The sequence below is a fragment of the Lepidochelys olivacea genome, assembly GCF_965140295.1.
Source record: "Lepidochelys olivacea isolate rLepOli2 genome assembly, chromosome: 1".
Taxonomy (NCBI): domain Eukaryota; kingdom Metazoa; phylum Chordata; order Testudines; family Cheloniidae; genus Lepidochelys; species Lepidochelys olivacea.
The window spans coordinates 167,036,589-167,053,845 of record NC_140411.1 but is presented as its reverse complement, the minus strand read 5'-3'; the positions used below and the strand labels follow the sequence as shown (position 1 = coordinate 167,053,845).

The window sequence follows — 17,257 nt, the reverse complement described above, 5'->3', positions numbered from 1 at the left end:
TTTTTCAAATAGATTTTCTGAAATCTGCCATTCATCAGATACAAGGGTAAGAATTAGGTTTTAGGATATGAGTAGCTATTTGAACAATTTTAAACAAGTACACATTAATTCCTAGAGCAAATTTGTACATGGAAGAAACCTGTATTTATCAAAGACATGATAACTTCAGCTTTTGTTGATGATTTCTGTTACTTTCTGTTCTTATTCTTCCATCAGTGCAAAGTACTGTACCCTAACTGAGAGATTGGGCCACAAGCCCTTTGGAAGTGTGATGGATTGGCAGGCTGACTGGTGCTGAGCCATACTATATTTGATAGTGCATGTGTGCAGAGCAAACTGAGCTTTAAAGCAAATATTTTTCAAACTGGTGATAACATATATGCTGAGTGCCCCACATAATCTGGGATACAGGGCATATAACAACACCGAACAAGGGTTAGATAACTATAAATAAAAATATACACATTTTAAACTAACTTTTTTTGTTTTCCTTTTTGGATTTCACTCCAAACTCTACCTTTCCCCAGTATAACACTGTCCAGTTCTTGTTCTCCCACCCCACTCCAGAATGCCTCATTCTGTGTCATCACAGATACCAGGAAATTTGGCACACCAACAAACACTGCCAATAAGAGGTTACCTAAATGGTTTTAAAAAAAAAAATCCACATTTTTTTTAGAAAACAATTTTATAACCTTAAGAATATAAAATAAATTAAACTTTTCAAGAACATACCATGTCATGTTTTAAATACTGTTTACTTTTGATGTTCCATAATGCAGTGTGCCTTCCTAATATTTTTGTCATAACAGCAATATGATCTGTGTCATCATCACAGAACTGGAGACATGGGAGGAGGAACCTGAAATGGGATCCCATTTGGGTGCTCAATGTTATACGTCAAATGCTGTTCTGTCTCAGGCTGTCTTGAGACATGCAAACAACTTTCAGGGTTAAACTATTTTTTTTAAATAATCCTTTGCAGGTCACATTTAGGTAAAGAGGATTCTCCCCCATTTTATTTATTATTTGTAATACAGTAGCATGTACGGACCCATCTCAGATTGGAGCCCTATTGTGCAATGCAGTGTGAAAACACATAATAAGAGAGTCCTTGCCCCAGTGAGTTAACATTTTACATAGAGAAGTTGAAGGGTTCAGGAGAAGCAGAGTATGACATACAAGCAGAGTGAAAAATGTGAGAGGCTGCAAACATTAAGTTAATTTTCAGATTTTGTTGTGGTGGTGTTTCGGTTTTGGGTAGGGTTTTGTTGAGAAGAAATTAGTGTGTATATATATGTACATAACCTATATGGACCAGGAAAGGAGCCAATATGACCCTAAAGGAGATTAACCCTACAAGAGTAAGTGGATTGGGGTAGCCTTTGGACAAGAGAAGCAAGTGCGGTCCCTCTTCAGGAAGTTTATTTTATGTTGCCAAGGTGAGTGGGAGATCCTGTGTAAAGCTTATGACTTACACTTCTTGTATATCATTTTTGTTTTTATCCCTTAATCATTCTGGTTTGTTGTGGTTTGAGATTTTGTTTTTCAATTTTCCTTGTCAAACATGTCCCTCTCTTCCACTCCCCATGTAGGTACACTTTAAATAAACCATTTGGATTTTACTAGTCTGTGGTTTTGATTATTTTTGACGCTGTTTAAAGTGAGAGCAGAGATCACTTCATCCAGTGCATCTCTGAGTTTTCATGTTACTCTCCAGAGGTACAGTCACAAATCAGAAGATCCTTTTGAACAACACTGATTTTTTTTTCCTTCAACTTAAAGTAGATCGGAAAAGGGATGGAAAATTGCTAAAGACTGTTCAAATATCACACACCTGTCCTGTAACTTGACAAAGGAGTATGAAGACTATACTGATACCTACATAGCAATGGTTCAGAGCTTCACAGAACATGGAGTATTAAATTCATCTGTATCTGAATTCAGTCCATATAGGTCCAGTAAGTTCTCTCTTACTATTCTATTTTTATCTGCATTTGTTCATTTTCTTGTTTTTATTCTCAGCTATACATAACCAGTGTTTTAATAATGGTACTATAAGTCATTGGTTCTCGGAGCCGGTCCGCCGTTTGTTTAGGGAAAGCACCTGGCAGACTGGGCCAGTTTGTTTACCTGCCGCGTCCGCAGGTTCGGTCGATTGCGGCTCCCACTGGCCGCGGTTCGCCGCTCCAGGCCAATGGGGGCTGCGGGAAGCAGCGCAGGCCAAGGGATGTGCTGGCTGCCCTTCCCGCAGCCCCCATTCGCGATCGGCCAAACCTGTGGACGCGGCAGGTAAACAAACTGGCCTGGCCTGCTAGAGGCTTTCCCTGAACAAGCGGCGGACCAGCTTTGAGAACCACTGCTATAAGTAACTCCAAAGTAATTTAGTTGGTGATATACTAATTTATGTAAGATGTTGTGAACTAACATATCATCTAGTGTAGTGGAAAGCTATCTATACAAAATACATGGCTTGAATAGTTCTTATGAATAGAAACAAGCAATGGTTTTGAAGGAAAAAGCAAATGTTGGGATAGATTTCCTTCCATTGTGCATATATAAGAATCAATTTCTTTTATGTGTATTTATTTCAAATTTTTATAAAGGTGGTAGCATCATTTTGGGGATTTGAGAGTAGAAATTTCAAAAAAAAATTACATTTATAAATCGCATAATCTATTTTTTTATGTCAGTTAATTGGTTAACTGTTGAACAGGCAAAAACAAAAGGTATGGGGTGGAGGAATATCTGCTTCCATTTTAGCTGTCACCTTGATTTCTCCCCATCCCCTTTGGTATGTCACATAAACACCAGATGCTCATTAGCAATGATGGTCTAATACTGCTAGAGGCTGCTTCTCCCTGGAGTCCTATTTACAATATCGCCACATTAATTTCTTTTTTTCCTCTCCTGAAATAAGGACCATTTATATTGGGGATCAAGTGGATAAACTGAATACGGAGACTATCTAATGTTAGGTACAAGGTTACAGAAATAGTATCCACTCAGCTCAAAGACTTTGAAATACTTTAATTGTAATGCTAACAAGCCAGGGTAACATTTTCATGAATGGACATTTCTCCATTAATTTTAAATATAGTGGTTGAGCTATTTTGCATCTCAAATTTGCAGGCCTTCCGGGAATAGTGTAGCCCTTATTGCAACTTGAGTTGACTTACATAGCTTCCCCCATGTACACCCTTGTTCCTGTCCTCTTCTGTCCAAACATCAATGCCCATTTATCTGGGGAAGCAGAGAACCCTAAACTTGAAAATAATGTAACACTTTTCCTCAACAGACTCATCAACATAGTGCCTTACAATAAGATTCTTCTAAAAAATTGGAAATGGTAAATTGTACCTTGTATTCAGACTTCATTGTTCCAAACACCTATTTTTCATAGATATGTATCAGAAAAATAAAAATATTACTCTGTAACAGTGTTCTCCAGCTGTTTCACATTTATGGATACATTTGCATGGATGAGGGTGCACTAGCATCTTTCCCATGCCACCTCTATGTTTGCTGTTTTGTAAAGTTGCAGAAAAGTATTATCAGTTGACTGAAGAGCCAGGCTCAAATGGTAAATGTTTTAACAAGGGCAACTTTTCTTTTTCTTTTCCTGGTGCATATTTAAACCAAGATGACCCTGAGTAAAAATGCAGGGGTATTCTGATTCATTACCCTAAAGCATCTGATTTACTTCTACCCATAAAATAGGAAGGGTTGGAGCCTCTCCCTCCTTGGCAGAAGGATCTGAGGCAGAGACAGATGACTCTTGTAGTCCAAAACCATGGGAACAACCACGTTCAGGTGAAAGCTTAGGCTGAGGTTTATTGTTGTTTTTTATAAATTAAACAACAGGAAAACCACAGGAAAGGGTGTGGAGTAAGATTTGGCCGGTATTAAGTGTGTGCATTCTCCTGTTTGGAGCAAGGTCAGAACTCCACCTCTTTAAAATGTTTAATTATTTTACCTATATGATTATAATAATGAACTAGACAAGTAGTTAGCACTTACATAGCATGTTTTAGATTTTTCAAAGCACTGTGTAGAAAATAACTAATTAGATCAAAACACAGCACTTGCAGAAGGATCAGTGAAGTGCAAAACTTTTGACCTTCAGGCTTTGGAGATTCTGCTATGCTGTGCAGTGGAGAAAATGTCTGTATAGTTTTGAAAGCCAGGGAATTGTCAGGGCTTATGGCTCTCCAAACTCCTGGGCATTCTGAGAAACAGGATCTCCAGGCATTGTTTTGAGGGCAAAAGCATCCACACAGAAGCCAGGTTCAGGATGATATTCCTCAGGTCCTGCCTGACAGTCACCTGTGAGAGAGCATCTCCCTTTGGAGCTCTGCGGCCAGTGGTTCCCGGCCAACAGTTAGTCCCTTTGTCTACGTTCCAAGGGGTATTTGTGTGTGGAGGGGCCACCCACAGGGATTAATTCGTATGGGTATTTCAAGTGTTTTACTAGAAGATGCTGCCTCAGAAAACAATGTTCACCCCTTCCCTATCGCCTCCAAGCCAAACAAAAAGAACCTCAATTGCACAGAATTTACACAGAAGGGCTTCTGTGGGGCTGGAGAAACAAGGGATGCTGCTGTTTTGGCTCAACTCCCCTCTCTCCCCACCTCCCTCCCCAATCACCTTTTCTCCCATGGTAGTTTTTGGATTGTTTTTTTTCCTCTATTTTTATTCCCTCTGCTAAAAAAATTGGAGGAACAATTTTCCCCTGAATCTTTGATAATTTCAAACCCTGTTGGGCAACTAATTAGTCAATCATCTGACACGTGGGAATTGACTTGATTTTTACCGATTGTCTAACTGATGTTAAATGTATAAATGTAGTTATATTTTGGGGTTTGTTTTCTTTTTCTTTAAACAGCATACTTGGGTCCACCAGAAGTTAATCTTACTGCTTGTACAACCTGCATAAATGTGATAGTAAAACTTCCAGCCGCGTATTTAAAAGAAAAATCTTTAATTGATGTATATCAAGAACTTGATTATATGACAATAGTGGAATCATTTGATAGAAAGGAAAAGGTAAGTAACTTGTAGTTTTAACATTTAAAGAAAAATGTACAAAGCGTAAAAAATAAATTGGCTTGAGCAGTAAGGAAGCTTGCTGAAGATGAGCTCTGTCGTATCTTATCCTAGATCTTTATATGAATAAGACTATTGTCAGTGGTTTACACAACACAGGATAAATGTGAGCCTTCTTGAGGCATGAGCTGATGATTTGGGTACCAGAGAAAATCCTTCTGCCCTTCATTCCACCCCCCGGTGATACAGTATTCCCCAGTAGGTGCAGTGTAGGAGATTCTCTTCATTCCTTCGAAGCGCCTGACATTGGCTACTTCTAGAGACAAAAAAGCTGATTAGGTTGACCACTGGTTTGTTCCAGTATGTCAGTTCTTATGGTATCACATAGTATTGATCAGAAAAATAAACTCCGTGCTAGAGTATATCAAAAGTGCCTTTTTCCCCTCTACAAGCTCCCCTATCCCAATTTTAAATTATAGTGGACCTTTCCTTCAACTCACTTGAAAAGTAAATAACACATTTACATTGTCACTTTCATGCTGAAGGATCCCAGAATGAACTGTATAAGGAGATCACTTCTCCCGCCTCTATTAAAATGAAGTTCTCTCTAATATGAATCTTGACAATTTATGACATTCTAGGGTGTAATCCAGACCAGTGTGGGGCAGTGTCACCCTTGCCCTGCAATCCTGGGTGCCTCACAATGCTTTGCTGCTGTATCTTCCACTTGGGCTGCTCAGAAACAGCTTTGCAGCATGTGGGTAACACTCTGAGTATCTGTGTCTAGCTGTAGCCTGCCAGTCACACATCAGTCTCACACTCGCTTCCACCAGCCTTGGTGACCACTTGCAGGGTGACTCCAACACACTCCCAGTCCTGGATTTTCCCACAAAACCTGTGTTCTGTACTATCTGGCCCTCTCCTGGACAGTCCAGATATATTAGGCCCATTGCCCCTCTAAGGGGATAAGTATACAGCAGTCTGCTACCCTAAATGGAGCTACACACACAGTTCACAACAATGGATTATTTTTGATTAAAGAATAAAACAAGTTTATTTAACTACAAGGAAATGAGGTTTAAGTGAGTACAAGTATAAGGCATTAAAGTCACAAATGGTTACAAGAGAAATAAAGATAAAATGCTTCCTAGTACTAAAACTTAAGAAACTTGATTTGGTGAAGTCCCTTATCACATGTTTCCAGTAAAACTGCTGACCAAATTCTCAGACCAGGATCTTCTCCCAGAGTCCAAAGGTTGTTTCTTTTGTCCACTTAGGTGAAAGAGAGAGATGGATAGGGAGAGAGAACTTAGTGTTTTTGTTCCTAACTTTTATAGTTCAATCGCCTTCTGAAATGCATTTTCCTGAAGGTTAGCCCTAGATAACGTTCATCCTCACTTTGAGGACAGAGGCAAGGAGTCTGGTGGTGAAGAGGGTCCATGCTGTTTGCTAAGATGCAGATTTGTTTGTTCATGCCTCCCTTCCTTGCCAAAGAATGGCCACTTGGTAGGTGATTGCCCATGAACTTTGCCTCCTGGCTAGAGGCGTTAGCTTGTCCTTTGTCTTTCAGAAACTGGTTTACCCAGACTTTTCTGGTAAACACATTTCAGATCTAATTTCTACTTATTTTTATAACTTTACATATAATGTTGTTATTCACATTTCACCTTGATATTATTGACAAGCCAGTTATTAGTTTTCAAATGATATCTCACAAGGCATATTTTGTACAAAGATTATTACAACAGCGTGTAGGGTGTGAATATAGGGGGCATTTGGTCACATGGTTGTTCAATATTACATGACAACAGATTGGGACAGACATTGAATAAGAATTGTCACCAGATGAAAATGTGGGCTGGGTTCATTACTGACTCCTAGAGAGGTGCAAGACTGCCCACAGGAAGTATTTACACAGTGCCTGTCACAATGGTGTCTGATCACCAAAATATGAGTGATTTCAATTACACTGTTTTCTGCAGCATCTAGGTCCCCTATCTAAGAACTGACGCAGCCCAATTCAGCTACGCTTGTGAGATCAGATGTAATGAACAATTATAATCAAAACCATCAAAGGGGGTTTTTCTAAAAGTCTTTAATAAACCACTCTGAAGACAGATACATTTGAAGAAAGAGAAAAGGAATGTAGATACAAGACTGCTAACTTTTCTACTGAACAGCAAAAGTGCCATTTTATGGTGCACCAACTTCTTGCTAATGTAGAACTTGTAAAATTGAGCTTTTTAATAAATTGAATCCAGTGGACAGAAGTGTAGGGTCAGTCCTTGAGCTCTAGTAACTACTTTCCTTCTCTCGAAAACTGGAAAAGTGCTATGCTTCCTCCCCATTCTACCCCCACCACCAACTATACAACTCAGTTGTACTTGCCACTGTACAGCTTCACAATGGGGATATTAAAATAGCTATTAAATGCAAGGTTTTTTTTAATCCGTGTTTAACAACTCCTTTTAGACAAACAGGTTTCAATAAGATATTGTTTTCATGGCAGATTCCTATTAAGAATGAAACCTCTGAAGAAAGCTTTAGCTATGTTGTTGGAAGCTTGCATTCATATACAAATTATTGTGTGTCTGTTGCTGTGGCTGCATCAATAAACCATCATTCCATCCCTTCGGCCTTGAAATGTATAATCACCCCGTCCAACACTCAACCAGGTATCAAATATTTTAAAGTTTGGTGGGGGAGGGGGTCAGGTTGTCAGTCTGGTAGTTTTTTAGTTTTTAATAGTATTTTCAGAAAAGGGTAACTGGTAAATATCCCAGTAAGAGAGAGAGCATCTTTTGACAGACATTTGGTTGGACCTATAAATGACATATGAGGTACCGGATAGCTTTGGCTAATCCTGCTGGCTGTACAAATAGCTCTTTAATTGTTTTCAGTGATCCAGAGTTGTTCTTTTCAATCTTAAATAAGTGTGTAATATAAGAAAAATTGGAAATCTCTCCTACATCTATTGGGTTTTACTCAGTATGTTTTTTTTTCCATTTGCAGGTTATGGTATAATTCCAATCCTAAGTGGTGGACTTGTTTCATTGGTAATAGGCATCTTCCTGCTAGGACTGTATAAAGGAGGTTTCATTTGCTTGAAAAGTAAACCATGGCCAAAAGTCTTGGTACATCTTTTTTGTATTTAATTTACCTGGTGGGGGAGAGGGAAGGCCTCATAATGTTTATATAGCAAGATATATTGTTCATTAGATAAAAGTTAAGAAACAAATATTTTGCATTGAAGAGTTCCCTTAAAAGTGAATTGCAAAGCAACTAGAAATTCCATCCACTTTAGATGTAGACTGCTAGATGCCTGCAAGGCAGTGGGGGGTGGTCTGTAAATGACCTGAACGTTCATTTTTGTACATTTTTATTTTTCCTTTTCTACTCCTACGATTTCTGAAATTGGCTCCCAATTAAATGTCAGTTCTCTGAGCATCATACTGGGGATCCTATGTAGAATAAAATGTGATAAATGTCATGGAACTTCACTGGACCAAAGGAGCAGCTACAGAAAGGGAGGATATATCTGGGGAAATAAAGTGTTTTTTATTTTTGTGTTTTCTTAAATATTTTCCATCTTAAGGGATTTTTATTTAAAAAAAAACACAAATAGGCATCTTAGCCCTCTGGCCACCTTATGGGCAAGTTCTATTCTCTAGAACAGGAGTTCTCAAACTCGGGTTCAGGACCCCTCTGGGGGTCACAAGGTTATTACATGGGGCGTTACGAGCTGTCAGCCTCCACCCTAAACCCCACTTTGCCTCCAGCATTTATAATGGTGTTAAATATATAAAAAGTGTTTTTAATTTATGAGGGGGGTCACACTCAGAGGCTTGCTATGTGAAAGGGGTCACCAGTACAAAAGTTTGAGAACCACTGCTCTAGAAAGTTTTCAGAAGGTGTTGTGGTGTCATCAGCATGGTGAATGCCAGAGCACCACAAGAAGCCTGGACATTTGTGGAAACTGAATGGCAGAAAGTGAGAATTTAACTAATGATGTGTCACCTGCCATTCTTAGCCTGGGAAGTTTAGGACATATTGCTAATGTGGGAAGAATGTTCATTATTCAATTTGAAGCTTAGCTTGGAGGACGGGGGGGGGGGGGGGGGGCGACAAAAATACTTATCTGTAGGTTACTAAATGTTGTAGCTTAAATTGCTTAAATGCTGTATTTTTATCAAAACAGTTTTTTGCTAGTTCTGCTACAACACAGGTGATTTGAAACGGACTAACATAGTTGATTGATAAAGGTATGGATTAAAAGTTAAAATCAAGGTCTTCTGCTCATTTCTGAGGTTTTTGTCCTGTTGTAGGGCAAAAGATCACTTGTAACTTTACGCTATGATTACTAGATATTCCTGGCACCCTAGCCAACATTGGTTTAATGTCCAAAGCTGCTGGTAAGCTAGTGCTGAATATATAATTACTGCCAAGTTTACCTGCAGAGTCAAGGCTTCTCCAATAAATTGTTGATTTACACAGAGTTTTGGAATATCTCAAATATGAAAATGACCATACAGGTTTGAGAACATAAGCATGACATATATGTTTTTGTGTATTATAAAATTATGGTTTCCATAGTATAACTATTGAAGTTATGAATAGCGATGGTTGAAAACTTTCCATCAAAACTGTTTTTTGGATAGAAAAATTGAGATTTCAACTAAACAAATTTTTTAGCAAAATTGTCTGTCTGCTTTTCACTAATAACTGTATTTTTTTTCAACAAAAAATCAATACCCCAAACTCAAAAACTGAAATATTTGTATATAGATATCTTTCCATGGTACCTCATGCAAGTTGTAGTTTGGTTTCCTCATGTCCCCATTCTCTCTGGGTTGAGCTGGGCTTTCAGCCCAGATGATATCTCCCTTGATGATCTCACTAGATCTCACCATGGCCACGGACTCCCATGATGTAACCCCCCCCAGGGGGATGTAGTCTAACCAGGGAGCCAGCCTGTAGAGGAGAATGGGGATGTGAAATACCCAAACAACATTTCTCATCAGCCACTACAGTAGCAATTCCAAATTAAAATGTTTTGTTTTTTGACAAAAAGCTCACAAGGAAAAAGCCCATCCTGAAAGTGGCTCTATTTTCTGCTGGTTTGGCTAGAGCCTTTGTGGCATGATGTCACAATTTAAAGCTATGGACACCCTGAAGATCTTACACTCTAAATAGGCAATGTACACAAAGATGTGGAGGAAAAACAGACACGGAGAGGGGAAGTAAAAAAATGGAACACAGCTTTTCTAAGTCCCAGTCCGATGCCCTACCCATTAGAGAATGGTGCCTCTCTAGTACAGTATGGATATGCCCTGGAATTTCATATCAACCTATGATGTCCCAGTCCCCAAAGTTCAGAAGTCAGGAAAGACACATGCTAATTATGCAGGAAATCTCTTCCCTTGTCATTCTGGAGGGCCAACACCAGAAAAATTCCCAGAGCTGTTCTTCATATTTTTTTTTTATTGTCCACAAGAGGACAGGAGACCAAGAGGCACTAAAAATTCATCTCCTTCTTAAGAAAAAACAAAACTCTGGATGAAATGTGGAAAAGAGCTCTTACAATTGATCTATCACACACTGAATAAGAGCCCAGTATCTTACTTATGTCATTACACCCAGGGTGTGAAGGAGATAAGTCATGAAGGGCTTCTTTGGCCAGGTGGATAAGATGTTGCTTTGAGGAAGCATACAAGTCTTCAGGGTATGTCATTCCTGAGGCAACCTGAACTTGCTCTACAATGTCAACAGCAGTCTCCCAAGCAAAGAACATCTTTGCTGAAATAGATATACATAGAAAAAGTCTGGCCTTCAGTTTCCTTGTATACCAGATGTTATAAACTGGATCTGCAATCATCCCAAGATGCCTCCTTTGTCATGAGTGTGCTCTAAATAGTGGTTCCAAAATAGATATGCCACAGGATTCAGGATTTCTCACTTACCCCTCAGTCTCTCTTTCGTAATTTATTAGTGTATTCTTATATCAGTGAGGATTAGGGGAGAGCTTATGCTAGAGAATGGAATGGTAATTTTACTAGAAGGAAATTAGCATGTGAGTACTCTCAAATGGCTGTATTTCTCGTAGCCAACTACAAGTGTATGACCAAATCTATCATTAACTACCAAGTGTCAAAGCTGGAAAACACTTACAGGTTTAGAAGAACTCTTCTAGTGGTTGGCCTGGTAGGCAGGGCCAACATCCCCTGCATAGACTTTAAAGTAACTGTCTCCAGTCACTGTACAGATGAAGACAAAATCCATGATTGAGGATTAATGGTGAAACTAGTAGAAAAAAGGAAATTTAATTGGTGAAATACATTGTACATTGCCTCACATATTTTGACTAAAACAATCTTTCTCAGGCTTGTTATGTGAGAGAATGTCTTTTAGGGAATTCATACAGCTGGGATATTATACACACATATAGGATTTTGTACAGGTGGCAAATATTAAAAGGGCTTTAAAAATTGATCCTTAGCTTCCAGGAAGGAAATAGAAAACGTTAGTTAAGCAAAAAGAAAAGGAGTACTCGTGGCACCTTAGAGACTAACAAATTTATTTGAGCATAAGCTTTCGTGAGCTACAGCTCACTTCACCAGATGCATGACGTTAAGCAGTGTACTGAAGAGTTTTAGGACTACCCTCTGAACCTAAGTTCTCCGCAAAGAGAGCTGGAAACTTTTTTTTCCCCTCGCCTTTTCCTTGTTTTTCAAAACCTTGCCATAAAATATATTTGATAGTCTTCAACAGAGACAATCCCACAAAAAATACATCTTGAAAACACGGTGTCCTCCATCTGGGGTTTTCTTGGGCAAAAAGCATAGGGTCATTTCTGATCTTATTTGGAACCAATATGCAATTGCATAAGCCTATCTAGTTCTCTGTGTTTGCATTTTGGAGCATGATGCCATTCTTTTTTGAGTGCAGGAGAGGGAAGACTTCTGGGTTCTCAGACCTTTGAAGATAATGCCAAAACATGTATATTGGGGTGATCCGTTGACTTCTGAACACTTTTGCCTGTGTACTAGTATAAGTGCAAAGTGGTGAGGCAGTTGTTAAAGTAAATAACAAGATTACTTTCTTATTCTCTTATTTGTGTGTAATTTTTGTGTGTGTGATTTTTTTTTTTTGTTTTGTCTTTTTAGGAAACCACAAATAACTTACATTGCTCAGTGCATGAACCTGATCCTGAAAAAATGTGCTCTGTGCAAGTCATGTATAAAGAGATGAAAAAAAAAGAGTGGGAATACAGTTATGATGATGATAGCGAAAGTGATAGTGAAAATTCTGGTGAATATACTAGACATGACAACATCTTGGGCAGAGTTCCAAGTTCCCATGCCAAATCAAACACCTTCGTGCACCAGACTATAGACTATCCATCTGCAGAGAGTAGCAGTGAAGCAATTGAACTTCTGGGTTCTGAGGCAGAAAATTCTGAAGAGCATCAATCTGTCATTAGCGAAAATGAAAGCACAAGTAGAGTGTTCTTTCATCCTTCATCTGAAGTAAACAGTTCGTCAACTTCTGGGTTAAGTAACAGTGCTTGCTTTAACATAAACTTAAATACTGTGATGCTGAGAGACCCTGACAAGACCCGGGATGATTCTGCAACATTAATCTCCCAGCAAAAGGATGCAGTTGACTTTCAAGATTCTAGTGCTTCTGATGCACTTGAATCAAAATTTTTTACTAACACAGTAGATGTTAAGAAGCCAGATTGTCATAATATCTCACATGAATTGCAAAAACCTAGTATCTCGGATGAAAGTGATGCATCAGATTCTGAATACATAAGGAGATGAATTGGCGAAAGCTAGAACCACTTTATAAAACATGAATAAACAACTGGTCATGTTTCAGAGTTTCTCTTTCTGGTTTGAACGTACAATTCAGTTTCTGATGAACTCTGCATATTTTAAATTCTAAATATATGCCTGTACATTATAAAAGCATGCAGGACTCATACATTAATTAACAGTGTTTTGGTAGCTTAGGGCTTCTCTACACTAGGGGTTTAGTCCAGTCTAACTCGAGTTAGTGCAGATTGAAAATACCTGTGTACACATGAAGCAAACCCTAACCCTTGGTGCAAATTCTGGAGTCCTCCTTCAAAGTGTACTAAGTTCAGTGAAAATTGAGTTAGTGCAGACTATCACTCATATCTGCACAATGTTGCTACATTGTACTTTAGCACTCCTCCAACATCTGTCTGACACTGCTTTGTGGGGTCAAATGATAGGTATGTGGGCACCATCAGTTGCCCAATACAATCAGGAAACCCTTGCATGCAGAGCCATCAGTAATCTCCTGAGCATTACCAAGATTTATAACCTGGTGCAACAGTACCTTCTGCGTGGCAGCACACACCTGCGTGACAATGCCTCCAACAGTCGATTGCCCCACATCAAATTGGTTGGCTATGGACCAGTAACAGTTGGGGTGGCCAGCTTCTCAGTGGGTTATGGGACTTTACATGTTGATATGGTGCCACTGCAGCTAGTTCAGCACAGATCTCGGAAAAGATTGCCTTCACTGTCCTGAAATTCTGTTGCCACGGCTGGTCATCCCGGATCTGCAGAACAATCCTCTCCCACCAATCAATGCTGCTTTCCTGAGCCCAGAAATGGCACAGCACCAAGTGAAACTGCTCCAGGAAGAGTAGAATAGTAGTTGCTCAATGTCCTGCTCATTCCTCTGCTACTGTCGCTGGTAGGTGATTGGAGGCCAAAGCCACCCAGCACTGAGAGCTCAAATAAAGTCCAGACAGCCTCTGCGCATAATCATAGTTGCCAGAATCGTGGTGTGGAGCATTGTTGCCTCCATGCTGGCCAACAGCAGTTCGAAAACGATGCTAGCCTTCCCAGATAGAGAGGAATCGAATCAGGGTAGATGGAGCAAAACATGGAATTCTGAATTTTACCTTAAGTCCCAGAATTCCTCTGGTTTCTGCAATGCATTTCACAGTGTGCAACAAGACAAATCCCAGAATGCACACAGTTCAACAGCAAAGCAAAGGACCATCGGATACTCACCCAAAATGCCACATGCTTAGTTCGCTCAAAGCCTCCACCATGTGTACGAAATGATGCGAATTGAAAGAAGGCACAGCTGTCCCGTATACATGCTGTTAGAGCAACTTCTATATTGTGCACCAACTGATATGCATCAGCTGGAACAAACTAAACCCGTTGTTCAGACAAGCTTTTTAGTGTACAATACTAGCTTTATTTCACACACAAAAGCGATGTACAGATCTGAAGGTAAATATATGTAGCAACAGTATATTGCAGTTATTAAACTTTGTGAATTCTCACACATTGTGGTCCACAGACAAGTCCACTTTAAGTGTTTAATAAGTAGTAAACCTTTACCAAAAATTCACCGTGAGAAACAGAAATAATGATGTTACCATATGGGTGGTTTCACCACAAAGTAATCTCCACAAGCAGTCTCTGGAAGGTCTGCTCTATATTGGTGGTTACTTTTAAATATGTTTTAACCATTGCAAACAATAGAGTAATGCTGCATTCCTGTAAATGAATTAATCCTACACAGAAGCTGTTTATGCAGAGAAAGCTGATTAAGTGAAAACCATGGGAAAAGAATGAAAACTGCCATTGTTTCTGAACTGTATCTCCTATATTGATAACATTTAAACAGATTCAGCATTTACCTCAATCTATAGTGAAACCAAGACCAGACAGCTAGTAGATGGTCATAGCACATTTGGTGGGTTCAGACCCAGAAAGAGCACTCTCTTTTAAAAGTCTTCAGTATAAAATAAGACATTATTATTTTTCCACAAAGCATATTTCATTGCAAAACACTGAAGGTGAAATCTTGGTCCCATTTAAGGTCTGGTCTACACAACAGAGTTATGTTGACACAAGGCAGCTGACATTGACCTAGCTATGGAAGTGTCTAGACTTACATTTCTCTCCCACCGACATTAACTGCACTGCTATGCCGACTTCATAACTCCACCTCCACGAGTGGCATAGAGTCAAGATTGATGTAGTTAGGTTAACACAGAGTCCGTGTAGACACTGCATTGCGTATGTTGACTATTACTGGATTTCAGGAGCCATTCTAAAATGCCCCACACTGACAGTACAACCCATAAAAATGTTCCTGGTGAGGATGCGCACTACCGACACAAGGAACAAAGTGTGGACATGCACAAGCAGTGTAATTATTGCAACAGCTGTATGCCGAAGTAAGTTAGGTTGATTTAAATTTGTAATGTACATATGGCCTTTGTCAATGGGACTTTTGTCATATGTTTCTTTGGGGCCAGGATTTCACTTGATAATTAAAGCAGCTTAAAATAGTATAAGGTATTAAGAAATACTACAGAACATATTTAGACTTGTACCATAGATACAAAATCTTTATCAGAAGTTAAAGTGTGAACTTCTAATGCAATGTATGATGCTGCATGGAAATATTCCTTTTTGTAATGACATAACCAGGAACTGTGTATGTGCCAGAAAGTATGTAAACCAGGAAACACACAATATTTTAGGAGCAGAGTTCAAGCTGCTAAAATAATTCAACAGGTCATTCCTAACTGGTAATGGAAGTGGATGTCTTTGTGTTTGTTTGTTTTTATTTTAATTACCTTCTTACGTTTTATATATTTTTTTACATTTTTTTAAAATGATCAGCTACCACATTGTATTTTTGAGGTGTAGTAAATGCCTTTTTAAAATCAATAAAAGTTTTTGAAAATGTCTAACTATTGCTCTGGAATATTTAGTAATGCTACGTATGTGCTCCATCTAATCTTGTGGATAGATTTAAGAATGAAGATAAACTGAGTCAGATTCTGTGTTTCATTCTGGCCCCTTTGTGCCACTGGAAAGCCACCAGCTCTTAGCAGATGAGAATTTCCTCAGCATAGGGAAGCTTTTAGCTGATGTAGAGCTGACATACCCAGCTCCTGTTCCAATCTGACTCTGGCATAGGGGACAAGGAGGTCCCATGGCCATGTGCACTGTGCTCCAGCTATGACTATTGTCCCTTGGCAACCATTGCCAGCCAGTCTTGGAATGAGAGGGAAGGTCCTCTCATGGATCAGTAACTGGTTAAAAGACAGTAAACTATAGCTCATAGAGCTAGCTTAGCCTTTTATGTAATGCAAGGAATACAGGCCTGTATCCTGTAAAACATTGGCTTAAGCAAGTTAGCATAAGTAAAGTAGGCCTATGACCCTTAGCATAGATAAAATGGCCTGACAGTTACCCTAGACTTTGGGAAACTGGGAATAGCTTGGTCAAGAGAAAGAGTTGGTCCAGAACAATACCAAGCAACTGCAAGAACACTGAACTGGTACTGGGTTTGGCTATTTCAGGATAGAATTGCAGGCAGATGTTTAACCACATACGTGCTTTAGCAATAGGTGATGTATATGATAGAGCAGCGTTTCTCAAACTGTGGTCCACGGACCCCTGGTGGTCTGCGAGGGTACCCCAGGGGGTCAGCCAGCCCCGCTGATAATCTCCCCCTCCCTCCCTCAACTCCTACCTCTCCTTCCCAGCGCCTCTTGCTCGCTGGGGAACAGCTGTTCCTCAGCATGCATGAGGCACTAGGAGGAAGCGAGGGGAGCAGGGACAGGGGGCACTTGGGGGAGGGGGTGGAAAGAGGCAGGGAAGAGGAGGGGCAGAGGTGGAGCAGGGGCGGGAAGAGGTGGGGTGGGGCCTTGCAGGAATGGGTGGAGTGGAAGCAGGGCCTGGGGCTGAGCAGGGGGACTTGGGGTCCATGAAAAAAATTAAATCAAGGTGGGGGTTGTCAGGTTGCTAAAGTTTGAGAACCGCTGTGATAGAGCTAAAAGGCTTTAATACAGGGGTGGGCAAACTACAGCCCACGAGCTGTTTTAAGCCGGCCCCTGAGCCGCACCAAGCAGCTTGGCCCCGCTCTGGCCGGGGCGCTGGGTCGGGGACCAAGCCGCATGGTGCAGCCCCGATCCGGCCAAGGTGCAGGGTCAGGGCCACACCACAGCTCGGCCCTGGTCTGGCTGGGGCACTGGGTCAGGGGCCGAGCCACGTGGTGCAGCCCTGCTCTGGCTGGGGCACTGGGTCGGGGGCCGAGCCACGTGGTGCGGCCCTGCTCTGACCAGGGCACAGGGTCGGGGCCACACCACACGGCTCGGCCCCGCTCCAGGGGGTGCTGGGTCAAGGGCCACACCCCT

At 40.4% G+C, this 17,257-nt stretch overlaps 1 protein-coding gene across 3 annotated transcripts in view; it reads left to right on the top strand.

Moving 5' to 3' along the window:
- The window catches only part of IFNAR2 (interferon alpha and beta receptor subunit 2), a 36,587-nt gene extending 20,782 nt beyond the window's left edge, over nt 1-15,805 (top strand). For 2 of the 3 annotated variants that reach the window (XM_084632094.1, XM_084632095.1), the window contains 5 exons: nt 1,786-1,961; nt 4,886-5,046; nt 7,556-7,721; nt 8,059-8,180; nt 12,210-15,805. In XM_084632094.1, the coding sequence (XP_084488220.1) occupies nt 1,786-1,961; nt 4,886-5,046; nt 7,556-7,721; nt 8,059-8,180; nt 12,210-12,869 (1,285 nt within the window). In that variant the 3' untranslated portion in view covers nt 12,870-15,805. The remainder of the gene's footprint in view (nt 1-1,785; nt 1,962-4,885; nt 5,047-7,555; nt 7,722-8,058; nt 8,181-12,209) is intronic. The other variant, XM_084632096.1, reaches the window with a different exon arrangement.
- Nucleotides 15,806-17,257: the final 1,452 nt, after the last annotated feature.